At 33.7% G+C, this 22,272-nt stretch overlaps 1 protein-coding gene across 5 annotated transcripts in view; it reads left to right on the top strand.

Moving 5' to 3' along the window:
• The window catches only part of CCDC91 (coiled-coil domain containing 91), a 487,635-nt gene that overhangs the window by 172,997 nt on the left and 292,366 nt on the right, over positions 1 to 22,272 (top strand). For all 5 annotated transcript variants that reach the window (XM_045554115.1, XM_045554112.1, XM_045554116.1 and 2 more), the window contains 3 exons: positions 16,833 to 16,925; positions 17,021 to 17,089; positions 19,202 to 19,378. In XM_045554115.1, the coding sequence (XP_045410071.1) occupies positions 16,833 to 16,925; positions 17,021 to 17,089; positions 19,202 to 19,378 (339 nt within the window). The remainder of the gene's footprint in view (positions 1 to 16,832; positions 16,926 to 17,020; positions 17,090 to 19,201; positions 19,379 to 22,272) is intronic.

Here is a 22,272-nt window from a genome sequence, read left to right as displayed (position 1 = left end):
TCTATTCTTTTGAATTTCTTAAGGTTTGTTTTATGGCCTAGAATGTGGTCTGTTAGTGAATGTTCCATGTCAGAAGAATGTTTATTTTGCTGTTGTTGGATGAAGTAGTGTACAGATACCCAGCATGTGCAGTTGATGACAGTTTTGTTGAGTTCAGCTAAGGTCCTTACTGATTTTCTGCCTGCTGGATTTGTTCATTTCTGATAGAGGCATGTTGAAGTCTCCAACCATAATAGTGGACTCATCTTATGCTCCTTGCTGTACTATTAGCTTTCTTCTCACATATTGATACTCTCTAGTTAGGTGTGTATATATTCAAATCGTTATGTCTTCTTGGAGAGTTGACCCCTTTATCATTACACAGTGCTCCTTTTTATCCTTGATCGTATTTTTGCTCTGAAGTTTTCTGTGTCTGAAATACAGCTACTCCACCTTTCTTTCAATTAGTGTTAGCATAGTATATCTTTGTCCAACCCTTTATTTTAATCTATATATGTCTTTATATTTAAAATGAGTGTCTTTTATATATGACAACATATAGGTGGGTCTTGTTGTTTTTGCTCCATCCTGACAATCTTAGCTTTTTAATTGGTGTATTTAGGTGTATTTGGTGTATTTGGTGTAATTGGTGTAATTGGTGTATTTAATTGGTGTATTTCTATTTGTTACCCTTTTTTCCCCTCCTATTTTTGTCTTCCACACTTTTTTGGCTTTTGTGGTTTTAATTGAGCATTTCATATGATTCCCTTTTCTCTCCTTTCTTATCAAGCTTGTCAGTTATACTTCTTTTTTTACTTTTTTACGTTGTTGCCCTGAAGTTGCCCTATACATTTACAATTAATCCAAGTCCATGTTTAAATAGTACTATGCCACTTCACGGGTAGTGTGAGTACCTTATAATAACAAAATAATCCAAATTCCACCATCCTGTCCCATCTGTCTTTGCTGTCATTCATTATAATTATGCATAAGCATGCATAAGCACAGACATATAGTAAATATACATACCATGTATATTGCTGCTATTATTATTTTGAACAAACTGCTATCTGTTAATTAAGAATAAGAAAAATAAAACTTTTTAAATTTTACCCACATTTATTATTTCTTTGATGTTCTACTTTATGTAGGTCTGCATTTGTGACTTATACCATTTTCCTTATCTCTGAAGAACTCTTTTAACATTTCTTGTAAAGCAGATTTTCTGGCAACAGATTCCCTCATTTTATCTGATAAAGTTTGTATTTCCTTTTCACTTTTGAGAGAAAATTTTGCAGGTTACATAATTCTAAGTTGATGGATTTTTTTTTCTCATATCTTATAACATGTATCTCAGCATAGAAATCTAGGATGTTCTGTAGAAATAAATGGTAATAAACACTTTGGAAATCATGTATACTCTTTTCCTGTCTAGTGGTTTATAATGCTCATCAGGTTATTAAAGTTTCTATATTAAAAATGCATAGCTTACAATCAATATGCATTGATCCATGAAATCTTTTTTGACATGGGGACTATTTTAAATGTCTAGAGAAAAAGGGAAATGGTGGTATAGCAAAGAAATATAGAAGAAAATAAGTTGATCATCAATATGTCAAAGTGACTTTAGAGATAACTGAGATTGAGAAAAGAGCATGTTAGGGTCACATTATAGAAGGGCTTAAGTTTTAAATGTCAGATTTTATACTGTAGTCCAATTAGGTGAGATTTGACAGGTAGCTTTTGTGTATTTACCAAAGAAGGTAAACATTATCCAGACTATCCCCTTTGCCTATGTTACCCTGCACTTTATTAAAATCTGACAGCAAAGAATAAACTTCTTGTGAGACATCTTCATTTTAAAGATTTTTGTTTCTTAAAAAGAGTTTTCGCTAAATTGGAGACAAAAAGTAAGATTATTCAAGTATTTTAAACACATCTTAGTCCTATCTACCCTTTATTTCCCCTGTAGGTCAGTCCTAATACTTTTACTGCTATTTTCTATGAAGTTCTCCTGTACTTTGTTTTGAATTGTGATTAAAACAATATTAAATTTAAAAAGAATAAAATTCCATTCACCAGTTTCCCAGTAAAACAGTATTCTTTTTCTTGTGGGCCCTTTCAGTATTTATTCAGGTGTTTATCATTTTACATAGTTATAATGGTGATGATGGCTTCAAATAATTTTATGGCTTTTCTTCAAGTAACAGTATCTTTAAACATGTATCTAGCTCGATGCATAGTTTTTATACCTAAGATTTTAATGTGTATGATGTTCATTTTAGTTGACATACCATAATTAATTGTACCATACCCCCTATTGGACATTTAAAATCTTTTGGATTTTGTACTTTACAAGCAATGCTGTGTATATATTTATACATATTATTTTTATTTTGTATTACAAGCAGTTCCCTATGTTTATAAATAGTGCATTTTTGAAAATACAGTAAATCTGATCTATAAAGGTAAGATAAAATTACTGATGCCAAAATTTTTAGCTGTCTTTTTTTTTTCCTACACAACCAGAGGTGGATAGCTGTCTTGAAAATAAAAATCCTTATATAAGTTTATTGATCAGCTTTAATTATATTATTTCAATATTGTGTACTGGTCTTTTAATGGAATGTATATAGTACCTAGTTAAGGCTGACAATTCATTCTTTTTAAAAAGTTTAATGTTTTCTGTTTTATCACAATTGCATTCAATTGTGTGTGATATGCCTCCTGTGTCTCCTATCACTTGTATCAACACTTTCCTTTTCATTTTTCTGTTTTCCTTTTTAAAAGTATAATAATATGGGCAAAATTCAATTTTATGTTATAGAAACACAATACAAATAGTAAAAAGTATGCTCCTAAAACTGATTTTATATCTGATTGCAGATCCTCACTCTGCAATAAAGTACTCCTTTGTCAACTACTTTTAAGAAAGTCTAAATCTAACTGGTTTAAATATTTTACTGTTCAAAGTATGAAAGTGGAGGCTATGAAATAGACAAGCATGAAAAATTGAGAACTAACTACATAATATTTTCTGATGATAAATTTTTAGGAGTAAGAATCACAGTGCATGAGGATTTTTATGACACTTAAGTGAAGCATCAAATTGTTTCCTGAAAAGTACTAAACCAACTATGTTACCCTTTCTTTTTAAGTGTGCATAAGTGTGTGTTTCTTCTTTTTTTTTCTTTGCTGGTGTGGTGTGAATAATTGTGTCCCCTCTAAAATTCATGTTGAAACTTAATCCCCAATGCAACAATATTAAGAAGTGGGCCTTTAGGAGGTGATTAGGCCATGAGGTCTCTGCTCTCATTGATGGGACTAGTACCTTATAAAAGAGCTCAAGGGGGCAAGTATAGCCCTTCTGCCCTTCCACCCTATAGTAACACAGTCTTTGTCCATTCTGGAGGACATAGTGTTCAAGGCACCATCTTGAAAGCAGAGACTGGGTCTTCATCAGACACCACCTGCCAGCGTCTTGATCTTGGACTTCCCAAGCTCTAGAACTGACAGAAACAAATTTCTATTATTGGCCAGTCTGTGGTATTTTGTTATAGTAGCACAATTAGACTAAGACAGAAATTGATACCAAGAAGTAGGGTGTTGCCATAACAAATGCCTGAAAATGTAGAAATAGCTTTGGAAGTGGGTAATGGATAGAGGCTGGAACAGTTTTGAAGTTAATGCTATAAAAAGCCTAGATTGCCATGAACTGAGGATTAAGGATGAATTAGTACTCAGAAGAAGAGAACTGTAGAGAGAGCCTAGATCTTCTTAGAGATTACTTAAGTGCTTGTGATCAGAATATTGGTAGAAAAGCCTTCTACCAATAGAAGGCCATTCTAATAAGGTCTTAGACGAAAATGAGGAATATCTTATTGGAAACTGGAGAAAAGGCCATCCTTGTTTTACAGTGGCAAAGAACTTGGCTGAATTGTGTCTGTGACCTCGTACTTTGGGGAAAGCAGAATTTAAGAGTGACGAAACAGGGTATTTGATGAAAGAAATCTCTAAGTAATGTGTTTAGGGTGCTGTATGGCTTCTCCCAAAGCCTACAGTAAAATTTAAGAAAAGAGAAATGAACTTTGGATGGAATTTTTAATCAAAAAGGAAGTAGACCTTAAAGATTTGGAAAATTCTCAGCCTGACCACATAAAGAAGAAAAACAGGTCCAGGAGAGAACACCAAAGATTTGGTCAACTAACCATTTGATAAAAGAGTAGTCTGGATAAAAGGAAACCAGATGCTTTCTCCAGACAATGGAAGAATGACCCTGATAGCATTTCAGAGATTATTGATGTTGTCACTCTCATCACAGGCCCAGAGTGTTGGGCCTTAGGGGAAGAAAGTTTTCAAGGGAGAGGCACTTTGGGACCTCAAGGCTTGCTGCCTAGGGCCACCTCAACTTTCTGAATGACACATTCCTGCACAATGCTCTATAGCTACCCCCACTGAGGCTCAGGTGGGCCCAGGTGCACCTCAGACCACCACTCCAGAGGGCTGAAGCTGTAAACCTTGGTGGTGTCCACATGGTACTAACTAACTCTCCAGGTATATACAGTCCAAGAGCTATGGAGGCATGACTGCCTCTACCTAGATTTTAAAAGATGCCTTCAAGAGCATCTGCGCACAGGCAGAAAACTTCTGTAGGGGGGGACTGCCACAGAGGGTCTCTACTAGGGCAAGGCCTAGTAGAGTTATGGGAGTAGCAATACTGAAAAGAGCTCCCACTAGGGTAATGGTAATGCCTAGTGGAGCCCTGAGGTCAGGGCCATTGTAGAGAGACCACACTAAGGCAATGCTTAGTGAAATCAAGGGTGGGCATCCCTGAGACCCCAGATCTGTAGGGCCCCCAGTGTGCAACACTCGCTGAGGAAAGCAGCAGGCACTCAACTCCAACCCCTGAGGGCTGCTGCCTCGGCTGTGCCCAGTGAACCCATGGAGGTATATTCAGAAGGTGGGACATGGAGTCAAAGATTATTCGTAAGCCTCAAGATTTAATGTTGTCTGCCTGTTGGATTTTGGACCTACTTGAGACCTATTATCTCTTTCTTGTTTCTTATTTCTCTGTTTTGGAATGGACATGTCTGTCCTGTGCCTCGCCCACCATTGTATTTTGGAAGCATATAACTATTTCACAGTTCACAGCTGGAGAGTAATTTGCCTCAGGATGAAATATAGCTTTGAGTCTCACCCATACATGATTTTACATGATATTTAGATGAAACTCTGGACTTTAAACTTTTGGGTTGGTTCTGAAACAAGTTGAGATTTTTGGCGCTATTGAGATGTGATATGTTTGTATGTGGGAAGGACATGAATTTTGGGGGTCAGGGGTGGTTTTAATGTATATGTCCCCTCCAAAATTCATGTTGAAACTTAATCCCCAATGCAACAGTAGTAAGAGGTGGCAGCTTTAGGAGGGGAGATTCATACAGTCCTCCTTCAGTATTCACAGGGGTATTGGTTCTAGGACCCTTCTCAGATACTGTAATAAAATATGACGCTCAAGTCCTGCAGTTGGCCCTCACATCCTTTGAAAACAAAACGTCAGCCCTCTGTATCTGTGGGCTTTGCATTCCTCTAATACTATATTTTCAAGGTGAGGTTGGTTGAATTAACGCGTGTAGAACCTGCAGATATGGAGGACTGACTATACCTTATAAAAAGGCACAAAGGGGCAAGTTCTGTCCTTCTACCCTTCCATCATGTTAGAACAACAGTCTTTGTTCTCTCCAGAGGACACAGCATTCAAGGTGCCATCTTACATGCAGAGAGTGCCCTTACCAGATACTGAATCTGTTGGTGGCTTGATCTTAGACTTCCTAGCTTTCATAACTGTGAGAAATCCATTTTTATTGTAAATTACCTAGTCTGTGGTATTTTGTTAAAACAACATAAATAGACTAAGACACCTGCTAAAAATTATCTTATATACACTGATTATTTATTGCAAATGCCAATTTGAAGGCTACTGTTATGTTGAGGTAAGTTTATGGATGTTCTCTGAATTAGGATGGTTAGACTTAATGATTTTTCAACTTTATGATGGTGTGAAAGCCATACATATTGAAACCGAAACCCCATCGTATGTTGAGGGAGTTACACATTTCAGTACTTTCAACTTACAGTGCATTTTCAGTTTACAGTATTTATGACTTATCATGGGTTTATCAGGGCATGACCCTATCATAAATCAAGGAATATCTATACTGTCTTGTGCTTAGGTGCACGGAGGAAATAATAGAATTGAGATACATTTTCAAAGTCTATTTATTTCACTTGGAAATGGTTTAAACAGAAATACCCTTCTGCTTAAATTCAGGATTATGACAGATATTTTGCATTTAATAAAATGTTCACTATCCAAATATAGAGACCTCATTATGGAAATATAAACTAAGCCGGACTTTTTTATGCTGATGTGTCTCCCAGTTATGCTTCATTCCTTTTATCACTCCCTAAGTCAAAAGCCTATTTAAATAAGGGGAATAATTTTATTTACTTATACTTTTCCATGCCTATTAGTAATATGACTATTGGTTGAAGTAAATCTGCTAGTATAGCTTATATTATAGCTTTATTTTATTCATAGTAAGAAGCTTATTGATATTATTTAGGCTTGTGGTAACTTCTTTAAGTAGATTTAATCTCATAGTTTATCTTTTTTAGGTTTTCTTTTCAAATAACACTTAATATGTTGGCCTATAAATGGATGAAATGTCTGTGACTCATTTTATTTTAAGAATTTTATTAAATTTATTTAGTATCTTTCAAATCATGTTAAAGGGAGGCATATATATGAGCATGTGCTTTTAAAACAATCTTTCCAGATCATTTGATCTTGTTCAATGTTTGAGCTTTATAGAAGGTGAAAGAAGATGCTTGTTGAATTTGCATTACAGAATTTATACTATACACACACACACACACACACACACACACATACACACACTAATGTGAAGTTTGTGGATGTGTGATCAGCGGATAACTATGTATGTGAACATGAACCACCGTGATTACTTAGTCTAAAATTTAATGAAAACTTTCAAGTGTGATTGAAATTTTATCTGTTTACAATATCTTTATGACTCACATTCCAGGAAAGAGATTTTTTTTATATTTCTTTTTTTTTTTTTTTTACAGGAATCAAGTAAAAACCACAGAACCTCTATATTTATATTTGAGTTTGAATCAAACATTTTCACTTGGAAGAATTTTTTCCAAAGCAGGGAAAGCATAACTATTTCTGAGTGCTTTATTTTAGGCTAAATTTCAAAAGATTATTTTTTATACCCTTGCATTAAGTATCTACTCTGTAAGATTATGGAACTCTATTGTTTGCATTTATTTCTTCAATTTACTAAAATTTCAATATAATTTAAAGACACAGTCAATAGAATATCTTAGATGAGTGAAATGTAATAAACTCTTCACTATTCTTAGATGAGATCTAGCATAGATTTCAGTTAATTTTCATAATGTTTTTTTAAAATGCTATAAAGCCAAATCTTGTTAACCAGAGCAATCAGGGGAAAGCAACCACACATCACCTATATCACAGTGAAAACAAAGCAGCAGTTAACTCTATCTTAACCAGTAGCTTTGTTTATAAGTCGGAATAAAAGTTAAGCTGTTAAGGCTGTTTTGTTTCAACCATATTGCCTTTCTAGGTATGATAATAAGTACAACCATTTAGTTACTGCCTAATTACAGAGCCCTGCTGGGAAATGAATACAGCCTAGGTGTGTGCCGAAGCTTTAACAAGTTTGTATACAGAGCAATTGGTATACCAGTCTAAAGTTAGAGTTAATTGTTACACAACTCTTAGTCTGAGATACATTATAGAATTAAATGTAAAAGCTAAATTCATAAAGCTTTTAGAATACAAGAGAAGATCTTCTTGACCTGGATGTAGGCCATAATTTTGTAAAACACACAAAGCAATAGCCATAAAAGAAAAATTGAGAAATTAGGCTTTATCATGAAAACTTCTGCTACTTGAAAGACACCATTAAGAAAGTAAAAAGGCAAGCCACAAACATCCAAAAATATTCATGAAATGTATATGAGACAAAAAGTTTATATTTAGAGTGCATAAGGAACTCCTATAAATCAGCAATAAAAAGGAAAATAAAATAAATATGGTCAAAGTACTTGAAAAAGACAAAAACTTAGACAAATATAAGAATGGAAAATAAGTACACGATAAACCACTTAACATTTTAATCATTATGGAAATTCATATAAAAATCCTTTCAAGAGACTTTTCAACACCCACTAAAATGGCTAAAATTAAACTGAAATCACCAAATGGGGTATGTGTACACACATACATACACATGCACATGTACATATACATATAATATATATAAATATATACACACATACATGCATATATACATGCATGTACTGTATGATCATATATATATCATATATATATATATATATATATATATATATATATATATATATATATCACATATATATAAAGTTCTAAAATGGGAGGAGAGACAAGATTGCTGACCTGATATACCAGCTGCCAGATAATCTCAGAAAGAAGGAAAAGTTTTAGATGAAAAAGAAAAAACAAAAAATCAGATCTGGTGTAATTCTGGGGGAAAAGTGCCAGAACCTACAAGATATTCCACGGGAAGAAGTTGTGGAGCAGAACAAGGAGCAAGATATCATCAGAGGTCAACCCCCCGAGAGGTTTGGAGTCCTGTGAAAAGAGTAGGTGAAACAGTTTGTTGTTGCCTCCCTCACATCTCTGGCAGTCAGCAGGATCCTGAACTGCTGGAGAGCCTTTCTACCCTCATGAGCCCAAAAGCTGCTGCCACCAGTGAACTGGTAGCTTCTTGAGGACAAAACACTAGGCTGCCAGGCCCCTAGTGGTGCTTCCTATCACTACAGACCCAAGCCAAGATGGCAGGTGCCATATTGCTTCTCAACACACTGTATGCCTTTGTCCTCCTCACAGGGCTTCAGCCCCTCAGTTTTCATCTTGCTTGTTCCCACATAAACATTTCCCAACTCTAGCCCAGATTGTAGGAACCCCAGGGGGCCAGTGAGTCCTGGGGAATCTGCGTGACCACAGAGCGTGGACATTCTGGGTGGGCTGCTTCTGGAGAGAGGGACAGAGACAAGCAGAGTGCTAGCTTACGTCCATTCAGACTCTTTTCCTCTCCTTCGCCTCCCCCACCCATGGCTACTGAGAGAGATGCTTGAGCTGGGGCTCTCAGGAGATTCTGCTTCCCCTCTTTTGGGGTTTCCACAGAGAGTGGGGCTCAAACCTTTACCCACCAGTGTAAAACTACCCAAAAGCTAAAGCTCAGAGCTCATATAAAACAATAGCACAAGAGGTAAAACAAAGCAATAAGGTACTACCCAACAGGATGAACAGAACAGCATCGCATGTATCAATTCTGTCAATCATTGTGAACAGTCTGAATGCCATGCTCAAGAGATGCAAGCTGGATGAGTGGATAAAAAAATACAACCCATGTATCTGCTGTCTCTAGGAAACACATCTAACCCACAAGGACTCATACAGACTCAAGATGAAGGGATGGAAAAAATACTCCATGCAAATAGAAGCCAAAAGAAAGCAGGTATAGCCATTCTCATATCAGATAAAATTGACTTTAAATTAGTAATAGTAAAGAAAGACAAAGATAGCCATTATATAATGGTAAAGGGAGCAATTCAACAAGAAGACATAATAATCCTAAATATTTATGCACCTGACACAGGAGTAACCCAGATATATTAGGCAAACCCTACTAGATCTAAGCAAAGAGGTAAACAGCAGCATAGTAATGGCCAGGGACTTCAACATACCACTAAGAACTGGACAGATCATTCAAGCAGAAAATAAAGAAACACTAGACTTAAACAGGACTCCAGAACAAATGGGCCTAACAGACATTTACAGAACATTTTACCCCAAAACTACTGAATATACATTCTGTTCATCAGCATATGGAACGTTCTGCCAGATTGATCATATTCTTGGCCACAAAACATGTCTCAACAAAATTCGAAAAAACTAGAAATCATTCCATGTATCCTCTCAGAACACACACAGGAACAAAACTACAAATCAACTCCAAGAGAAACACTCAATTCTACACAAAGTCATGGAAATTTAACAACCCACTGCTGAATGATTATTGGGTAAATAATGAAATTGAGATAGAAATGAAAAGATTCCTTGCAGTGAATGACTAAGGGGACTGAAGCTATCAGAATCAATGGGATTCAGCAAAAGCAGTGCTAACAGGAAAATTCATAGCCTTAAATGCCTACATCAAAAAGACAGAAAGATCACAAAGCAACAATCTAATGACATGGCTCAAGGAAATATAAAAGGAAGAGCAAACCAAACCCAAAGCTAGCCAAAGAGAATAAATAACTAAGGTCACAGCAGGACTAAATGAAGTTGAAAACAAGCAAACAAAATGCAAAGGATCAATGGAACAAAAAGTTGATACTTTGGAATGATACACAAAATTGATAGACCTCTGCCTACATTAACCAAGAATAGAAGAGAAAGGAACCAAGTAAGCTCAATCAGAAATGAAAAAGGAGATATTACAACTGATGCCATAGAAATACAAAATATCATCTGTGACTTAACCAAGGAGGTGAAATATCTCTGCAAAGAGAACTGTGAAACACTGAGGAATGAAATTGCAGATGACACAAACAAATTGAAAAACATATCATGTTCATGGATCAGTAGAATCAGCATTGTTAAAATGTTCATATTACACTAAGTGATTTACAGCTTCAATGTAATTCCCATCAAAATACTCAAGTCGTACTTCACAAATCTAGAAAAAATAATTCTATGCTTCGTTTGAAAGCAGAAAAGAGTGCAAATAGCCAAAACAATCTTACAGAAAAAGAACTAATCTGGAGGCATCACATTACCAGACTTCAATCTATACTACAAGGCCATAGTAACCATAATAGCATGATATTGGCACAAAAATAGAGACGTAGACCATTGGAACAGAACAGAGAACGCAGATATAAAACCATCCACATACGTCCAACTGACCTTTGACAAAGCAGACAACAATATACAGCGGGGAAAAGAAGCCCTATTCACTAAATGGTGCTGGGAAAATTGGATAGCCACATGCAGTAGAATGAAACAGGATCCATATCTCTCACTACTCACAAAAATTAATTCAAGATGGATAAAAGGCTTAAATGTAAGGCACAAAACCATAAGAATTCTAGAAGAAAAAGTTAGAAAAACTCTTCTAGATATCAGTATAGGCAAAGGATTTTTGAAGGAAGACCCCAATAGCAATCACAGCAATGATAAATAAATGGATTTTGATTAAATTAAAAGGCTTCTGCATAACTAAGGAAATTGTCAACAGAGCAAACAGCCTACAGAATGGGTGAAAATATTCACAAACTATGTATTCTGTAAAGTGCTAATGTCTGAAATCCACAAAGAGCTCAAACAAATCAGCAAAACAAAAACAAAGAACCCCATTTAAAAGTGGGCAAAACACATGAACAGAAGCTTCTCAAAAGAAGATAGACGAATAGCCAATAAACATGAAAAAATGCTCAGTATCACTAATAATCAGGGAAATCCAAATTAAAACCACAATGATATATCACCTTACCCCAGTTAGAATGGCTTTTTATAAAATACCCAAACACAATAGAGGCTAGCATGGATCCAGAGAGAAAGGAACATGTATACACTGTTGGTGGGAGTGGAAAATAAATACAAAGTACAACCCCCAATGTTTTATTCTTAGGTCTATTAGATATAAAAATTAATAAATTTCTATAAATTTATTCTATAAAGACTAATTCTGAACATCTATACTGTAGTAACAGTAGTTTACATAACCAGAGTTCTGGCTTTTGACCACACTAGTTCTCTACCCCTGAGCCCTTCAGTAAAGGGGAATGGCGATAGCATCACTGGCCACAGACCTAGAGCAGTAGCGTAGCTCTATTTCTGTAGGCTTATTTAACAATGTGAGTGATAGCTCAGTAGATTCACTTAATATGCCCTTAAATATATTGCTATGCTAAAGAATTATTTGTGTTAGAAGTCTGACCATCAGGACAAAATTAAATTATATGTTAGAAAGCCTGTTGAGGTAGGGAAAAATAGCATACTTTTAGAAAAATTTTCTATTACAATTTTTAAATGCAGAACTTGCCTTAGAGGCATAGTTAGAGTAATTTATAAATTTATTTTCTACTGAACAAGTCATATTTCAGTTGTGATGGGTAAGGTTGTTTAAACCTAATATTTGTGAAAAATAATCACAAAATAAAACTTGGGCAGCTAACCAATAGAGAAAGATAGCATCTGGAGAATGCTACCAATGTAAATCCTGTGAGATTTTAAGAATTTTTTAAAAGCAATTCCTTCTGCTCAATTTTGGGTGGAGAGAAAGATTAACAATTTATTGAAAGCAATAACAAAATTATACCAGAGAACATCATATGTCCACCACCTTTCTTTTTCCTTCTTGCTTCTATATTAGCTAAACAATACCCTTTCTGATTCTGATGTTTTGACCTAGTGTCATCTTAAAGAAAATTAAAATGTTAATTGATGTTTTAATCTGTTTTCAAAGGAATGCTATCTAACATTTATAGTATGTTTATTATTGAAAGATGCTGTTTTCAGCACTGATATCAAATGTGTATTTAGTCAAAATCCTCATAACAACATATTAAGGTAGGTACTAGAATTATTCAGGAAGATTGGATAACTTGCCAAAGGTTCACAGCTAGGTTTGGTGAATTAAGATATTCATCTGCCCTATCTCCTAGCTACCACCCCCCACCTTTAATATGACATGTAAAGGGACCAAAATAAAACCAAAAAGTAAAAACTGACCAGAATGACAAAGAAATAAGAAAGGAGATAACAGAGGGACAATTATCAGCTGATTCAGCAGACGCTAGCAAGTTGTAATCTTAACCCATTGAGGTAAAAACCCATGAAACTACCTGATTTGTCCTGCAAAACCCTAGAAAACCTCAGGAAATAGAGGCCTAGTGCTTCTATTTCAATGCTATGTAGCTCTGAAAACAGGAGGAATGGTTGAAAGTCCATATGACTAGCAGTTAGGTTCTCAGGTCCGCTTGTACGCTGCCTTAGTCAGCTCAGGCTGCCATAACGAAACACCCACCATAATTTGAAAAATAGAAATTATATTTACAGTTCTGGAGGCTGGAAGTCTAAGGTGCCTACCAAGTAGGCTTGTTCTCTTGTCTTTAGGTGGTCACAATTTCACTATGTCCTCATATGACCTCTTCTTCGTGTGTAAAGAAGGAGATTAAACCAAAGACCATTACTGAACTGCGATCTCTTCACTGCACCTTTACCCCACATTGTTCCTAGAATGTTGTATGTTTACCTCACAGCACCACTTAGGAAACTGAAGAATTTTTAATTTTTTTTTTTAAGCAAAAATCCAGTTCCCAGAAAGTACTTATGGAACTAAACCTTGGGAATGGCCACCACAACCATGAAAAAGCCAGTTCAATACTTTTTGTGCCTACTGTGAAGCTTACCAACATACATAGAATTTCCTGTCAACATTTTTGTGTCTTAGATTTTAATATGAACATAAATATATTACTAAACATAGGAGGAATGTCTCAAATGAGAAAATTACTAACTCAACAAATAAAAAGAAACTTTGAGGAAACAGAGACAGTATAGAAGTAAGGGGGCCCTTACCCCCTCCAGAAACTATGTTCAATGAAATAAAAAAGAGAGGGAAGGAACAAAATAACTGTAAAAAAATTGCCCATTTCATAATGGGAGAATGGCAAAATAAACAGCAGTGATTGATTCATAGCAGATAGCAAATATTTCTGGTCAAGAATAACATGGATTCCTTTCTCCGAGAGTGGGACAATTTTCTTAATTAGTTGCTCTGATAATCTATGATTCTTTTCTGTAGGGTAGTCTCCTTTCTCCATTGTCCTATTATTGTTAGTAAAAGTATAACTTTGTATTTTCTTTCCTGAGTATAATTTGGGAAAATATAAAACTTGCTCAATCTTCAGTCTTGTAATATGACTTCTAGGAATTTCTCATAAGGCTGTAATCTTTTGTACAAGTTCACAAAGATGCATGTACAAAAATAAAGATTTTTTTTAAAGTAAAAAATTGGAAACAACATAAATGTCTGTAAGTAGGAGAATCATAAAACATATAAATTTAATAAAACAAAAATAATAGTATAGAGTTATATGGAAAAAAGTCAATACTATACTGGTAATCTCAAAAAGATTGCATAATAGTATTTATATATAAACTCATTATATAAAATGTTTTCAAAAACAGCTCTTCAGAAAGATGTTTGCTTAAATGCTATCAGTGATTTTCTTTGGGTAATAGGATACTGTGAAAATTTTACTTCTTTATATTTTTCTCAAGCATATTTCAGTTTTAAAAAAACAAAAATCAAAATATATTTCATTGAACTTTATATGGTTTTTAATTAGCCTTTTGTGGATTATTGGATTGTTCACTTTATAGATTAACTATGTTTATTTTTAAGGCCTAACTTTTCTCCATGCCGTTCCGTATTTTTCTGAATCGTCTGTCCTAATATCAATTGCTGCTCAGAAAATTATATTATTTTAGTAGTACTGTGAAAAGAACAGAATCAGAAGCGTGCATTAGTCAAATTCTATTACAGCGAACAGAAGTGAAGCTTTACCTGACATACTACTTACATTATGTAGCTTTTAATTACTATAGGTGATAACTAGGTATACCATACTGGGGCTGCTTTTAGTATTAGGTAATTACCACGACTGATAATGAGTATATAGAATGTGATTATTGTTGAAATGATTTATTATTAAAGACCTGGCAAGTTTCCTAGCCTAAAGTCTCAAATCACTCATCCGAAAATGACTAGAATGTAGAACAATACAGCAGTTTGTTTTGAGAGTTTAATGTGGTATCATCACACATAAAGCACTTTTAACAGTGCTTGGAACCTCAAAAGTGCTCAGAAACATGTTAGCTATGATTATCTCTAAGTATGAGAAAAGCCAGTAACGTAATTGTAATTTCTCAAATGGATCAATGATTTTACTTAGGATATATTTTAAGTAGAATGCTTCTTTCAAATGGTAATTTTAGATTTATTCTTGTACAAACAAGCTCAGAAATTGTCTCCTATTACAGTATTCTATCAGAACTAAGAAATGACATTCAGGAATGAATTTTTTAAACATTATATTGTCATTTTAGCTAATATACCCTCTTCAAATTTAGTTCTCGTTGGACCACTGAGGAAATTTGGCCCAATTATAATAAATTACTTAATGATTTCCATTAGTCTAACTTGCAAGCATAACAATTCTTTTTAGGGAACAATTGTTCTCAAAGTTATGAATGACTGAAAAGTTTATTCTGTATGTTAATTCCAATAATTTTTGTTTTATTTGTGTTATATTTATGCCCCCTCCCAAGCCTAAACTATTTTCAGTCTCATAGAATTGTATTTATTATTTTTAAGTCTGATTATTTGCCTGGTATGTTATCTTTGCGTGTTTTCTCATGAGTGTTTTTTAAATAGGATTAAATATTGTTTCTGATCCTATGAAATTCTGTATGCATCTAGAGTTACATAGACTAAAAACTTAGAGTCTCAATTATTATTGCTTATACATTATGTGGTAAGTCTACTCATTTGTTAGTCAGCTGCCTTTCTCAAATTCATATGGTACTAATAATTTCTCAGGATCGTGTCATGATTTGTATCACAGTTGGATTTGTTTTTAAGGCAAAACCTCATCTTTCATGTGATTTTTCTTTTTACTCTCTTGAAAAACATAGATGAAATGTAACATTATAATTAAAAACAGGAATAATAGAGACTGGTCACTTACTCTGAATATAGACTTTCTCCCTAAAAAATATTTTAAATGAGAACAACTTTGAAAGATATAAATCTGTTTTAAAATATTGGGTATCAGAATGTGTTCATATGTAAAGGACACGTGAATGTAAATGGCATTTTAAATCTGAGAAAATATCTTACTTGCCTTTTGTAACTGAATGAAAAATCCATGTGAGTAGCAATATATATTCTCAGGTTTTGTTTCTACATCGGAGCACCGCTGTTCCAGAACAGTATATGGCTCATCTTTATTGGAGGTCTTGAGGCTGCAAAAGTTGAATTTTCTTAGAAAGTTGTATTCGAACTCCAAGCGTGAGCCATGATAACCAGCTAATATGGTTCTGTGTACTTTTTCACTAGTACCTTGGAATAAAAGTAAATATATGAGTTCTGTACACATTAACATTAGCTATTACGTAATATTTATTTGACTGACTTCATAGATTTAATGTTTGAATCTGTGGTAATATCTGGGGTGAGAACAGCTATGAACCTTTCAATTTCTTTAAAATTGCTTTACTAGAAACACAATTTCTTATGATAATCATTCATCAAGCATTTTTTCTCAGTTATCATCTAAATGCTTCTGTTGCTGCAAGCTAATTATAATCACTGTAGTGAGTAATTTTTCCAAATTTCATTTTGGAGAAAGACATTTTATCATTTTCTGATTAATTTTCTAATTTGGAGTAGTTAGCCTTAAGTTAGATCTCATGTCATATACTTTGTCGAACTTGGGGATAATTGTAGAAAGGCGAATTCAATGTTTTTGGCTCCTAAACCTTCATTTTAGCAAACTTCTCATTGTTTCCTCCAGTAACTACTTCAGTACTTCTGAGCAAATGAATTCTACCAGCTCTTCTTCTTGTTGATAGATAATCTGTCTCAGAGCCATAATCATAATTCAGTTATCTTTTCTTGTAGCATCAGAGGCTTCTTGAAATGCTAGATACAGAGAAGGAACTGTTAAAAGAAAAAATAAAGGAAGCTTTGATTCAGCAATCTCAAGAACAGAAGGTAATACTCTAAGTGTGCTCAGAGTATGGAAAGAATGTGCTTTATTACTTCAAATAATACATTTAGTGTCTTTCCAACTATTTTATCATTTACAGGAATTATTGGAAAAATGTTTGGAGGAAGAAAGGCAAAGAAATAAAGAAGCATTAGTATCTGCTGCCAAGGTATTTCCATCTGTAATTATGGGTTTCTTTGTGAGTAAGTGGAATTAAAAAACTGAATTCATTAATAATATTGTCAATCTACTTTTGTAAGTTTCATTCCAGAAAAATCAGAAAGTTTTTTTTATCTTTACTTTTCCTTTTAAATTTAGGACATGACTATTCATATTCTTATTAAATTCACATTCTACAAGATTATGATGGCATTGAAATGCTTTACAATAAAGATTATTAATTACTTGTTAAAAGAACATATATGTCAGGACACTAATGGCCACCTGGTATTTGATAGATATCAGAGGCTTTGTGTGTATGTGTATGTATCAAGGTAAGTAATTTTTAAAGCCAAGTTTAAAATAACTCACCAAAATAGTGTATTCATACATATGAAATATATACACACCAGCAAATACATTTATAGCACTAACTTTTGGGTTTTAGATTTAAAATTAAATTTAATAAACAAATATTGAACACCTCTTATGTGCATATCACTATACCAGGGGCAGAAGTTTAAGAATGACTATAATTTTGTCTTTCTCTTAAAGAATTTACCATCAGATAAGTAAAATGTTACTTATATACCAATAAGACAAGGAGGAATATGTTAAATTATTACAAGTGTGTACATAGTATGTCTATGTTATGGAAGTTTTTAAACAATAAATTACTTCTGAAGTGAACCTTAAAGAATGGCTAGCATTCTGAACTAAGTGTGGATTTTATTCCATACGTCAGGTAGACACCCGGCAAGGGTAAGAAACCTGCGGCCTTCTGATTTCAAGATTGTTCTTTTTTAAGCACCAAAGGAGGCAAAAAAAAAAGCTTCATCTTTCTCTACTTCTTTTCTCTGTTCTGTAAAATTTGGATTCAGTCAACAGGCCGCACTTAAGGACCTAGAAGGCCACATGTGGGCTTAAGGCTGCAGTTTCTTCACCCCTAGATGGGAAAGAATTAATAGAATGCATCAGAATTCTGGATAAGAGATAGTGGTAGAATAGAATATTAGTAGTGGCTTGGAAAGGAAAGAAATAGGTAAATTCTAGAAATAATTAGGAGATGGAATCAACATGTATGTTTTGTGTGGATATAGAAGACCAAATTGTGAACTCCCAGAGTATAGATTTAAGAATAAAGTGGAGAGAGGTACTTTTTAACTTGGAATGGAGTTTGAAGTGCTCTAAAGAAAAAAATCAAGATTTTGAAAAATGTGTATCTGCTTTCCAATACTTAAAGACTTTCCTGATGAGATTTATGGTAATAGCAAATGTGGCTTTTAAAAATTAAAATATGAAGAAATATCTCAATGTATTTCTCAATGTGTAATCCAATGAATCAATATTTTGTGAATATCAATATTAAAAAATTATACATCGATGAAAAATTCAAAGTACAGGAAAGGATTATAATGTAACAGTATGAAAATTTTATTTAATATAATTTCATTTTCCTCCTTTTTCTGCTGCATATCTGTGTGAGACTGGATTTTCTTCATGTATTTCAGCCAAAAAACATACCATGACAGATATGATATAGAAGGCAGACATAAGAATTTAGCTATCTTCTATTAAATATTAAAGAGGTATAAGAGATTTACAAATAACATATAATGATGCCATTCTCACTTTTTTAATTTTGGAAAATATAGTTATTTTTATAAAATATATTATTTGTTAATATATAATGCATTTAATGGTATTAATTTCAAATGAATTAATAAATAGTTTTATTTTTCTTGATTTGAATTTCTAATATGATAAATGTTAATACAGTATAATCAACATTTAAAAAAAGCTCTTTGACATCTTCAACAATTTCTGAGATTATAAAGGGATCCTAAGACCACATAGTTTGAAATCTGCTACTTTAAGCTAAAGCTTGATTTCTTTGAAATTTAGAAATACCATGGAAGTATGTTGGAATATTTATATAAAAAATAAATACATATTTTATTTCATAGCCATTATTTACTGCATAAAAACAGCAATATCAGAACTAAACCGTGTAGAATCAAAATTTTGTGTCTTTTAGGTTAACCAAGTCTATCTTATTCAAGACATCATTGTGCAGTCACTCATTCAGATATTTTTGTTTTGCTTATTATTTATTCTGAAGCTTGAGAAAGAAGCAATGAAGGATGTAGTTTTAAAAGCCATAGAAGAGGAGAGAAAAATTTTGGAAAAAGCCCATGCTGAAGAAAGGGAATTGTGGAAGACAGAACATGCAAAAGATCAGGAAAAAGTATCTCAGGAAATTCAAAAAGCTATAGAAGAACAAAGAAAAATAAGTCAGGTTAGTAAAATTAACTCTTTGTAAATATTTTTTTCTTATTTTTCTCAAAATGAATTATCCTTACTATATTATCTTACTTAAAATCACCTTAATGGACATACCATTTTTTAATTTTTTTTTTGGTGTTGATACTAATATTTTGAACTGACAACTTTTAATGTTTCAATGTGCTTTCATCTTTCTGTTACTGAAAACTTGGTAACTTACCATTTTACCTTTTTATTTTATTTTCAGAAAGGTCAGAATTCTAATTGATGTTTAATCGTTGCAACTACATTAAGCTTTCTGGTTTTTCTCCTTTTCACAAACACACATACACACACACACACACACACACACACACACACACACACACACGCACACATACAAAATACCAAAAGATGTATTTGCATAGAAAGACAGTTTTATTCAATTAATTTATAATTTTATTTTGTGTGTCTATATACTTTTAATTGGTAGCAAAAATTAATAAAACCTCACAGATACTCCTTTTAGTCTCATAAGGGATATATAAAGATCAACAAGCATGTCCTACGTAAAAAATAACTTTGATTACTTATCTGAAAAATTAAAAACTCTACCTTTTATTTTCTATAATCAAATTTGCATGATTTTGTTTTACTTGTATTTAGTCTTTTCTTTATGAAGGCAAAGATGCTTAAATAAATCTTCCCTTAATCAAGTATAAAAAACAAAAATAGCACTCATAGAAGTCTCTTTGACATGGTCAAACTTACATATACTACCATTGTTCATCAACCATGCATTATAAATGTAGCTAAAATGACTAACTTTTGAGAACAACCTAGATTTTTTTGTGACTCATTAACTAATTCTGATGAAGTCCTAAAAAACTCAGTGTTTCCAATATCCAGGATAAATGTTACATTTTTAAAAGATGTCACTTAAGTTTATTCTCAGGAGCACATAGTTACCTATTTAGTATAGAAATTAAACAGGTCTGTAGGGTAGCATCTATGGTAAGATAAGAGTAGCTACTACTCTTATGGTTTTTTCATTAAAGTAATGATTATCTTCTAATTCTTACTGTATCCTACCAATAAATATATATTGAACACCTATTGTATAAAAGATGTTTAATTGTCTGTTAGTTTAGTTCGTTGAAATTCCATGCCAGTAAGGTCTAGTTCATTGGTTAAGTTCTTATTTGGAAGAATTTATTTAAAATTCTTTTGTGACCACAGACCACTCCTCTAACCTCATGTAAATGATGGCCATTAATCATTATGAAATTGGGCAAGAGGGCATGAATAAATCAGCATATATTCATCACCCAAATGGAAAATATACATCTTAAAGAGCATACCTCTCTGCTGGTTTGCCAGGAGTCTCCAAGAAACACTGAAATATATTATATACTACTTTAAAATTTGTTTCCCTAAAGGATCAGAGTATGGTGAAGATAGTCCAAACATGTCTTGAATAAGTACATTATGTTTATTTTCTTACATATGTTTTTACGTTTTGCTAGAGATTGTATGTGTGAGTGTGAGTGTGTGTGTATGTGTGTGTGTAATTGCCGTGTGGCTAAGAAGATTGAACAGGGAAGATCTATACCAGAAAACAATGTTGCCAGGTAACTCTCAGGTTTTTGAAAGTCAGACAGTAGTGTAAAATGCACTCAAAGTTTTCTTTAAACAGCCCATTCCTTCCATTTTCATATGGTTGCCTTTACTACAGCCAAACAACTGTCATTCCATTAGCCCCTTAAAGCTGCATAGTCCTATCCTAGACTGTTGATCAATAAATTACTTTTTGGGGGTGGGGGCTAGATGAAGCTCAGATCTCCTTTTATTTAGACCAGCAGGATAATCAAACAAACTGCCATAGTCAAACTTTTCTTTGGTGTTTTATATTAATAATAGAAATGATTGCCTATATTGTGCCTATAATATTTTATATTAATAACAGAAATGATTGCCTACTATATTGCAGGCACTATACTTATTTCTGGGGATAGAGCCTTGGGAAAAAATTCCTCCTATCTTGTGAAGAAGACTAGTAGGAAACTAATAAAAGTATAATGTCAATTAGTGGTCAGCATCATGAAAAATAAAGCTAGAGAGCGAAGGAACCAATATATAAAGAGAGGGTAATCAAGTAAGGGATCTTGAAGAGCTAGCATTTAAGCCGAAGCCTGCATTGATGTGAAGAGTTTGCCTCATAAATAGCTGGAGAAAGAGTGTTTGAGGAAGGAATAGCATTTCAGAGGCAATCCCTGAGGCAGAAAGATGCTTGATGTAATTAAAATTGTATGCTATTGTTATGGCAATAGACAGTCAAGAGGACCAATGGACCAGGATAGAACCAGAAATAGACCCAACTTTTATATAATTTTCAAATCTGTAAAGATGATGTTATAAAATTTGGGATTAATAAGCATATAGGTGTTATTTGAAGCCAAATTAATAAAGAAATATTTTGTGGATGGAGCTCTATATGACCTTCTTTTATGGAATGTGTCCATTTTCTACTTAGAAAGAATGTGGCCACTTCAGATTAGTTGTATAATAGTGGAAATGGTCTCACACTTAACAATTGCTGCATTTCAGGTGACATGATGGGCATATTAAAGTTACTAGTGCTTTCTGTATCACACTGTTACCCATGACTGAGTGGCCATGCCTTCATCCAAACTTTCTAGGAAGCTCAGGGTCACCAGTGTGAACAGCAGCTTCTGCTATCTTCTGCTTAGCCCCTGCCTAGTTACAGAGACCAATGCTCATTCTGTCCTCGAGTTCTTTGGCAGCTAGTTGGGATACATAGAGGCTGAAGAGCCCCTCTCCAGGGACCTACAAATTGCTTAAGTATTGACTGTAGTGACTTTACTTTTCAAAAGCCTGGACACCATTTTTTTAATTCTAAAGTTTAGG

This window comes from Lemur catta, chromosome 6 (assembly GCF_020740605.2).
Source record: "Lemur catta isolate mLemCat1 chromosome 6, mLemCat1.pri, whole genome shotgun sequence".
In the NCBI taxonomy this organism is placed as follows: domain Eukaryota; kingdom Metazoa; phylum Chordata; class Mammalia; order Primates; family Lemuridae; genus Lemur; species Lemur catta.
The sequence above is the reverse complement of the archived record's forward strand: the minus strand, read 5'-3'. Positions and strand labels throughout refer to the sequence as shown.